The following is a 9,976-nucleotide window of genomic DNA, read 5'->3' on the forward strand; positions in this document are numbered from 1 at the left end:
TAGGGCTCTGATGTTTGGCAACTCTGCCACTTACCAGCTGTTCCACACAGGGCTGTGTAAAGATGTTTCTGGCCCAGCCAGCACATGCTATTTTGGCTGCTGCTGTTCTGCTGACCTCTCCAGCACAGTGTTGTTCTGCTGGGACCAGGGTGTGCAGGGAAGGACCCGTTTATTGAAGAAGGAATAAGTCTAGGAAGGGACTTAGTGAAAACTGTCCATTCAGAGATCAGTTTGTTACATACAGATCTGTAGGTTTTTAATGTACCAGGGGATCAGAGTTACAGTTTGAGGCCTGAATGAGAGGAGGGTTGGCTATAAGAATGACAGCAATGCTGGATGCAGGCTTAGGTGCCACAAAAATGCCAGTGCTGGAAAAAATTCAGCTTCCCTTCGAATGAGGATGGAGCAGGTGAGGTGCTCTCTGAACCCCCTTGCCTGACACAGCAAGAGGAGCAGTAACACCCCAGGTAGGTAACAGTCCCTCCTGCAGCTTGCATCAAACGGTAAGACCAACCACCCCAGGAGGAGCCCGGGCTTTGTGGCAATACCCTACTGCCCCTTTTCCAGAGGCAGAGAAGGGAGATGCAAGACCTTGACAGGCCCTTTAGGAGCAAGGATCAGCTATTCTGCCCATGAAGATAATGGTGTTGAGGGCAGCTTCCCGGATGAAAAGCAGGAAGGGCCTGTTGGCATTGAAGATTATTCTGTTCATGGGGAAGGAACGGCCGGAAACAGTGACAGCTGTAGCAGCTGATGCCTCGCTGCCTTCCTCATTCACCTACCAACAAAAAGAGAAGATGGGATTAAAATACAGGCAGTGGGAAGAGGGCTCTCCCTCGTTCCCCATGGGAGGTGGGTACCAAGCTCCCACTTCCCCCTAAAGCCCCAGATTGCTGAGGAAGTGAACACCAGGACTTCAGAGCTATTTTTTCTTTCAATGCTTCATGTTTTTAAAAACAAAGAGGAAGACGCTGCTGGGACAAAACACAGCTTACCTCAAGGAAGGCTTTGTGGAAAGCCTCAGATACATACAGGTCTGTACGGCCCTCTGCAATGATACCTGAAACAGAAAATGGAAAAAGCTAAAACTATGTTTTTAGGCAACAGCTGATGAAAGAACACATTTCATCCTTCATGGCCTGTGGTCAAGCAGAAGGCACGTCTGCCCTAAATAAAAATTATCCTCTGCCAGCTGCAATTGATTGCTTATCTCCCATGCCCTTAGTGCAGAGCAGGGCTGCGTGTCCATGATGGGACTGACCACAGAGTCTGTCGTTGACCGCAGCAACATCTAACTGCTTTCATGTTCTCGTTCCTCACATGCTGGTGCACTTATATCCCTGGTGCTCATGGAGGAGTGGTTACCCCTCCACCCCTACCATGCATTGCCCTGTCTCCCCATCTGACCTGGGAGTCTGGCATTTTCTGGACTGAAGAGATCTTCCAGCCCCATTTTCCTCAGCTTCTCCTTGACACTGAAGCTGTCCTCGATGCGGAAGCGAGGGAGGTAGATGAAGAGAGAAACCTCTGTCATGGAGTCTATCCAGTCCTGCAGCTTCTCTGATGTCAGGTCTCGCTCCACCTCCTCCAACAGCGTCCCGGCATTAGGCAGGACCAGCACCATTGTGATATCATCCCCTTTGTAAGGCAGCTCCAGCACCTGGACTTTGTCCTGGGGGACGGACACATGGCGGAATTTGGACTCTTGGTACATAATTGGGACTTTGCAGGTCTCACCATTGGCTTTATGAAATAAATCCAATTTTGTGTTTTGAGCTGGGAACTGTGATTTCCAGTGCCCCTAAAAGGGAGAGGGAGAGGACAAACATGAGCATCATGTTTTCTCCCAGGGAAACAAGCTGCTCACCCAGTTTTGTTAGTCATACCTTAAAATAAATGGTGTTGACCAGGACCAAGACAGTGAGAGCATCAATACCTTTTTCTGGGATCACTTCTGTAATGCGCTTCTCTGTCTTATTAGCCACCCACTCATTAATGATCTTCCTGGAAAGTTCTGGCTTATCCTGAAGGAAGATACCAAAAAAGGTTAAGCCAAGCGTTTTGAACACCTCTTTTTATCCCTTCTGCAGGAGACAGGTTAACAGGGTGTGTGCTTGGGGAGGACACTGCCCCCAGCATAATGCTGCAGCGTTTAGAAATGAGGAGTGGGGAAGTGACTGCAGTTAAGGTGAGCTAGGACAGAAGGAGCTGCATCCCTCCTGCCTTCAGTGGTGCCCACACGCCCAGAGCGTGACACTCCCTGCAGGCAAAAGATGAGGATGCAGCAAAAGCAGAAAGACAAGGAAGGAAAAATCCCCAACCAACCAATGAGAAATCCTGAGCAGTTCAACTCACTTTGAAGTTCAAGGGCCAGAGTTTCGCTCCATAAACTATTTCACTAATGTTCTGGTAAGTCTCGTTAAAGACCAAAGATTTCTCCCCAAAGAGGCGGTTGGCTGATACCAGCTCTGAGGATTTGTTGGCTTTCTTGTAAAGGCGGCAGTTCAGCTTGGCAAAGAAGAAGTGGATCTGATCAGATGTCTTCTCTGAAATGGTGTCAAATCGAAAGACCTGGAGGAGCCAAACAGCGAGAAGGAATCCATGAGCAGGTTCCTGTGTTCCTAGGCCCCACAGCAAGTGGCGATGCAGCCTTCGCCCACTGCTCAACAGCCTAAATCATCGAGCCAAGAAGTTTGCAGGCCCTCAGAACTTCACCCTCCATGTTTAATGTGGAACCCAAATCTATGGAAAAGCAACACATCACTAGCCCAGGACCCTGGTTTAGAGTCCAAAATGCAGGATTAAACACTGCTCAGCCTGCAGAGGTACTGCTCCTCTTTCTAACCCTGGCTTCCTTGCTCTCCATACTCTGCCCTTGACTGGCCCTGGCTTCTGACTGTCTTTGACCCAGCATCTTACCCGACAGAAGACTCCAGCTCTTGCCCGCGGAAGTTCCTTCCCCAGAGCTAGCAGCAGGGTGCCCGCCTGCGTCTGCCTCTTTCTCTGCCTCTGTTCCCCACGCACTTTGTCCCAGCTGCCGGGGGAAGATGCATCATTTTGTACGTGTCTGTCTCAAGTGTGGGCATGACCTAGCTAGACCCTTTAGATGGTCATGCAGAAGACACTAAGGTCTTGGAGATGTTTTCCTGTCAGGGAACAGACTCTAGCTTGGCATATGAACCACGATGTTTTCCCTAGCACTGTTAAAATTAACAGTTTACGCACAGCGTTCACAAACACTCTACCACACTCCAGTTAGAGCCTGACACGAGATGAGCATTGCTCTGATGGGGCCTGCAAGCAGCTCTCAGGTCAGTGCAGGTCACAGGAGGACTCACAAGGTTTGCCCCAAACCCTCCTGTGATGATGCCAAAGGCTGCTCCTTCCCAGGAGCAATTCTCATGGCCTGTTGAATAATTTTGGTACGTGTTATCTATTTTTGCAGGGCATGGAACTATGAAGCAATCGTTTTGAGGGTAGATTTCTGCAGCACAGTTAATTTTTTCTTATCTGCTCTCAGCTGCCAGCTGGAAGGACAGTTATGATTTGCCTACTACTATCCAACCTCAGGGCTTTAAGGCACAGAAAATCCCATAGCATGTTGCTCCACACGAACATCCAGGATCTCTGGCACCATTTCCTGTGAGGCAAAGGTGGTGTTACTGGCCTTTTTGTGTGTCGAAGGGGGGATTAGGAGTGCAGCTCTGCATCCTGGGTGGCTCAGTGAGAGAAGGGTCACCTTCCAGTGGGAAGGGCTGCCCAGCAGGGAGACCATGAGTGAAGATTTTGGAGATGTGGTTAACTGCTCTGCTCTGCCCAGACTGTGTGGATAACAGCAGGAGACCCCAACATTACTTACGAAACCCCAATGTGGCAGACGAGCACACTCACAGTTGTAAGGTTAGTGGGTCTGACAGTGAGAAGGGTTCTTGGACAGGCAAGGGCTAATAGGTCCCGCAGAAGAGCCAGAGCTCAGGATTACCTCTCAGTCCAGGATCAAGGTTCTCCCCTCTGAGTTTAAGAGCCACAGCTGGAGGGAGAGGTTCCCTGCGTACAGGCTCCCCTGCCTAGGAAGCTCAGGCCCTTACTGTGCTGCTGAAATACTGTGCAACACAAGCTATTTATTCCTGGAGGGGTGTTCAGACTGCCCTTAAACTTACTACAAGGAGGCCCTCAAGAAGTAACTGACCTTCCTGTGCTCCCGCAGGGTGGCAGAGCCCTGGAAGTCAGGTGGTACTGTGCCCAAGGGAGAGAGAGGGAATGTGGACTCCCAATGGGACGTGATGTTTTTTCCTGCTTTCTGCATAAGAAAAGGCTTAACCTGCTCGGCTAAGTGCTTATCCAATCTGCAAGAAACAAACTGTTCCCACCCCCTTCAGCTCTGAAATGGGCTTCCTTTCCTCCAGATGAAAACTAACCTCTCAAACCCAGGAAATTCAGCCCAAATGCTGGATCCAAATAGGGAATCAGAGGAAAGAGCAGGGATCTAAACAAATCCAGAGACAAGCAGCCTGTGTATGTCCTTCCCAGGGGCTTGTTTAAATAAAGGTCTCCCTTCCCAAGCCAGGGAGCCATCCTGATGCAGAGAGCCCTTTAGCAGTGGTCAGCCACGATCACCTTTTCTGCCTTTCAGACCCTGGTAACAGCTACAGAAAAATGCCACCGACCTCCATGAGCTGCTGGAGGGTGCTACCACAAGCTCCAAGCTTGGTCATGGCGAAGGCTGTAGAAATGCTGAGAGGCGACATGAAGATGTTTTCCCCATTGTCCTTAGAGTCAGCCAGGTGCTTGTAGAAGATAACAGCAAAGCGCGAGTTGGCCTTTGACAGCTCCCAGACCCGGGGGTTAGTAGACTCTGGGAGCTTGCCCTTCCCTGGCTCTTGCCCCTCACCCTCCTGGGGCTTCTTCTCGGGCTTGCGATAGATGCAGATGGGATTCACTGGGATGTCGCGTGGCTTTGCAGTGCAGACATCTTCCACAACATAGTGCTCAGGGGCAGCCAGACCCCAGACACTGAAGAGACACACCAGAAAAAGGTGCATTGTCCTGGAACCAGAAAGAGAGAGCTTATACTTGCCTGCCCAGAAAAACCACGCTGCCATCGCAGCCCACAGGCCCTGTTTCAGCCAGTATCAGAGTGGCAGGAGCCCCACAGTCCTCTCCAATCATCCTTTTGTCCCGCAGCTGCCGGATAAATCAGGACAGACACCACCAGTGGGACAAGCGTGCCTCTAAGCACAAACAGCTTTTAGAAACAATACACTCTCTTCCTAGAGCCCTGGGTGCCCTCTTTTTAAGCAGCAGGCTCAACCCTGACAAATTTGTACAAAAACATATGGATTGAATTTCTTCAGCCTGCCCCATCGGCCAGCAAAAGGACTCTCTGCCTGTGTGGTGTTTCCCCAGATCTGCTTGCGACAGGAGCCAGCACAGAGCTGCCAAAGCCACCTGGCTGCTCTGATCTGCAGTCCAGGTGCTTTTATGCCTCTGTACAGATCCTACCTGTCTTCCTTAGGGGGAGAGCCCCACGTACCCCAAGCTCCACAGACCAGTTGCCCTTAGACAAAATGGTTTTGGCTGTTTCCTTCCCTTTTTTCCTAGAGGAATCTCCTAGTTTTCCTGGTGTCTTTTCTCCTTTCACCTGAGTTCCTCTGTCCCCTTCAACTACTGTCTGTGCTTTCAGGCTCACCTCAGCTCTCCACTATTTAGGTGACAGATGCGGGAAATGCTACTGCAGAGGAGAGAGGTGATAGGGAAGAGGTCTCTAGGGGAGTTTGTCCATACACCGAGCATCTTTAATCCCTAAAAAGCATATATGGTGTAGCTGGTGCATCACAGCTATTCCTGTTCAGAGCTTGCAACACCTCAATGCAAACTGACTGTCCCTGGTACCCAAGGAGGGTACACTAATGTTAATAACCATGTTCCAGTAAAACCAGGTCTCCGAAAAATCGCTCAGCAAGGCAGAGAAAATTTATATTTTCCACCTTTGCTAAAGCAAGGGATCTGCACACCCCATCAGCTCTGGTGGCAAGGCCTCATCAGCCATCCTACAGCCTATTAAGTGGCAGAGAAGATTTCCTCTGTGCTGCGGTTTTGAGATGCCCTTTACATGACTCCGTGTTGGGTTTGTTTGCATACCCTGTGGGAGGAAGCTCATGGACCACAGTCACAACAGCTTGGGAAACAACTACTGGTAAGGGCTGGCAGCCTGCCCAGGACTTGCTTGCCGTGGAAGACTTTTTCAAAGAGATGTCTAACTCAGGATGGTCTCTGCCTGCCCCCATGTACTCAGTGCCGCAGCTACCAAGAACTGCCTCCTGAGTAACTAAATTAAAGATCAGCTGCGTTTAGCACTGGTGATCTCCATGCCCATGGTCTTGCCAGCGCTGGTGGGCCAGCACCTTGGGGGAGGAAAACAGGAGTGGCTCAAGGGCCAATCTGGGATGCAGAAGACCTCTAGGTTCTTTCACAACCCCCTCTCTGGGCTCTTGGGCAATGACTTCGTCTCGGCTCCAACTCCTCTACAAAAGCAGAAATTACCTTATTTGGCACCAAGAGCATATCGAGCCCTAAGGGGCTCTCCCTAGCATACACGAATAGCATAGCAACAAGTACTGCAAGAAAACATGCAAAACAAGGCGTACTTGCTCAGTCTACGGGCACCCCTCTTGCTGGTAACAGCAAACAGATTATCTTTCAAAAGGTTTGTGATAGATGCAACACCACAAAGGGGGGAAAAAAAGAAATCTAAAAGGGGAGCGAAGTCAACCAAATACAGAAACAAAAAAACAACACTCAGGGCAGGAGGGCAAGAGAAAGGAAAACTATTCAGGCAATTGAAAGTACTCCAGGAAGCACTGCTCTTCCGAGCCTTTCCCTCCTACAGGAAAAATCAGCCAGCAACAAGCCAGGCACGCTTCTGTGCTCTGCAGCCCTAGGGCCAGGCCCAGAGCGACCCTTTGCTGCCTGCCAGCAGCCCTCCCTCGCCCATGCTTGATTCTCCCTGGTTCTAGGAGCACCGACGTGCCTGTGGCTGGTTCCCCTGCAGAAAGGACAACCTTGCTGCGGTCTCTGCCCTGTCACTCTGCTCACCTCCAGGGAAAGGTGTGTCCACAAGCGTGTGCTGACCTGCCTGTACAAGCACAACCGCCTGCTTCTAAGATCAAGGCAGATCGTGGTGTCTGCCATCACACAAAGCACTGCTGATCTCACATTTAAAACCCAAAGCACAAGAGTGGGGAAAGCACCTCATTTTCATCCTGTCCTGATTAAATGGGAAACACTCCCTGTTTCTACTTCACAGTAAAGTGAACTTTGCTCATCAACTTAGAGGAGATACAGGTCTTGTTACTAATACCTTAAATCAAATTTATCACCCACTAAGGCTGGTTCGGTCCCTGACATACCCAATCTACGTTCACAGCATTTCTTGTAAGAGGGGAGATGTGAGACTCGTGGCGAACTACCACCATGAGAGGTGACAGCTGAGCTTTAGAGCAAGAGCCCTTGCTATTTCTTCGGCCAGCTCTTTGCCATAGCACTTGGCTGGAAAACACTCCTCTTCCCTCCAGAGCTCTTTGACACTCCTTTTTCTTCTGCAGCACTGCCACATGCTCCACATGTCAACTGCTTTCATCCTGGAAGGATCCCACAAATATTACTGCAACATTACTGCCTGAAAGGGGTTACTGGCAAGAAAGAAAGTAAAAATTAGGAAGGGCTCTTTTTCCTCTGCTTCACCCCTTTGAGAAGTGTAGAAAGCCAAGAAACAAGTTGCTGATTAAGATCAAAATCAGAAGGCTCCAGGCAAGCATACAGGAACGCCCCCCCCCCCCATGCCTGCTGTGCAACACAGCTGGGCTCCAGCCAGCGCAGGCCATTTCCATCCCACTGTTTCTCACCGCTGCATGAAAGGACAACTAACTGGGCTTGCAGACCCACAGCTCGTCCTCCAGCAACCACCCTATGAACCTACTGGTGCTACTCAGAGCGGCGGGAGCGCCCCACAGCACCCATGCAATATGCTGAAGAGCACAGCAAATGTTAAGTAGCTCAAACAGTTTTGAGACTGACTCAGGCTCTTGAGAAGAAAAGCCTTCCCTGTCCCCCCACACCCCAAAAACAGAGCACAAAGTAAATCAGCAATGCTTTTTTACAGCCAGGCAAGAGATCAGCAATTACTCAGGACTACCTGACCTTATGAATTTCTCTTCACAACATGAAGCCTTGCTACAGGTCACGGATAAAAGTCAAGCACAACACATTAGCGGGCTGTACAGGGAAAGCCTTTGTAAGAGCTGGGATGGGAGGCCCCTCTCAAAATGGCTCCTCGGGCCCATGCCATGAATGAAAACACACTCTGGCAGCAGCTAAAATTCATAGGCACCTACAAAGGGGAATGAACCTGGGACAAGGAGTTAATTAACAATTAAAGATTAGTGGAATCTGTTTCTCTTACCTGCCCCAGTACCTCCAAGCCTCCTTCTTTTAGGATGTAAATGCAAATCGTTAAAAGGACAGGCAGTCTTGCTTGAGCCCAAACCAGTCCAAAGCAGTTTCCCCACTGGATTTCTGTGCTAAAGCAGGGGAGGGTGGGAGGGGAGTAGGATGCTGAGGCCAAAGGCTGATGACCGTCTGCAGAAGGTTAAGCAAAGAGCAGAAAAAACCCCCTATGTTTAGTTTGAAAGAGGTTTTAAAGTTCAATCTGACAAGGGCAAGTTCGACCACCTACCCCATTCAAGTGCCAGACGCCTTCAATTCTTGCCAAGAGCAAATTAACTGCTCATACCATGAAAAAAAAATAACCTCAAACTTTCAAGAGTTCAAATAAAAATGTGATGATCTAAGGTATATGTAAATCTCACTTTGGCATCTTGTGGCTCAGCAAAATTCTTGCTTCTGCCCCAAGCCCCGTCACTCCCCATTCCCAAACAGGCACAAGTTGGGAGAAATGGCCCCACTTCACACTCTGCAGTTTCAAATTCAAATTCTGCAATTTCAAATTCAAATGTGTCCCCTCTAACTACACTCACCTTTTTGCTTGCACAGCTAGAAAGCTGAGAATTAACAGCATCTCTCCCCCCCAATGACTAGCAGCATTGGATGCAGGACTGAGCAACAAAATTTCCGATCTAGGATGCAGTTGCTCTACAAATTCAACAGGGTTGCCTCCTGAACGTCAAAATCCAGGAGCTGGCTGGCTCAGCAGGTGCTAAAGCTGCCCTGTTACTGGTCTCCAGTAAGAGCCCAGGTCTTAATGGAAAATGCAGCAGCAGACTGGTTTGGGGGAAAGTAAAAGACTGTACTATACCAGTAGGGGCTAGAATAAAAATGGGACGGAGACTGCAGAAATAAATGCATGTGAAAGAAAGGACGACATGCTCTGAACCCACCCTTTGCTTTCATGGGTTCCCCTCCATAGTCTGGGACGACAAGTGCTGCTCATAAAAACCGCCTCTGCCCAACACTATATCATTCTTGCTCTCTCATCAGTTCTATAATCAGGGATATCTTCAAAAGCAAGCACAGCAGCTGCACAATCCCCTCTCAACGCTGCCCAGCAACACACACAAACACCTGCTGCTCAGAATTGCTTTCTGCCCTCAGGTTAGGCATTTGCAGTCTGTGGAAGGTGAAATGTCTTTTATGAGAAAGTACTTTCACACCATACCTTGTTGCTCCAAGTGGCCACTGGTTTAATTTTCCAAGGTTACTCACACGCTTGCAGGTCCCAGGGTTTTTGCAGGGAATTGGGGATCCTCCACACCCAGCAAGCAGACATCCAAGCACAGGTTTCCATTCACCCAAGACTTCGTTTAATACAATAGGTGTTTGATCTTGGTTTTACTGTATTTTGCACATACCATATACCTCAAGCTAATGTGAATGAACTCTTACCAGCCAGACAAAGTACACTGGTACTGCGACTGTATGCTCACTTCATAGTAACAGAGGCCAAACACCTAACACTGGG

The 9,976-nt window shown here is 49.4% G+C and overlaps 1 protein-coding gene across 1 annotated transcript; it reads right to left on the reverse strand.

Annotated features, from left to right (window-relative positions):
• Positions 1 to 226: 226 nt before the first annotated feature.
• SERPINC1 (serpin family C member 1) lies at positions 227 to 8,592 on the reverse strand. Its single transcript, XM_009514090.2, has 7 exons — positions 8,462 to 8,592; positions 4,668 to 5,046; positions 2,356 to 2,571; positions 1,887 to 2,024; positions 1,408 to 1,801; positions 996 to 1,060; positions 227 to 778 (listed from the first exon to the last, which is right to left on the reverse strand). Exons 2-7 carry the CDS (start codon positions 5,040 to 5,042, stop codon positions 605 to 607), a joined length of 1,362 nt encoding a protein of 453 aa, XP_009512385.1. The 5' UTR covers positions 5,043 to 5,046; positions 8,462 to 8,592; the 3' UTR covers positions 227 to 604.
• Positions 8,593 to 9,976: the final 1,384 nt, after the last annotated feature.

The sequence above is a fragment of the Phalacrocorax carbo genome, chromosome 6 (genome assembly GCF_963921805.1).
Source record: "Phalacrocorax carbo chromosome 6, bPhaCar2.1, whole genome shotgun sequence".
NCBI classification, from domain to species: domain Eukaryota; kingdom Metazoa; phylum Chordata; class Aves; order Suliformes; family Phalacrocoracidae; genus Phalacrocorax; species Phalacrocorax carbo.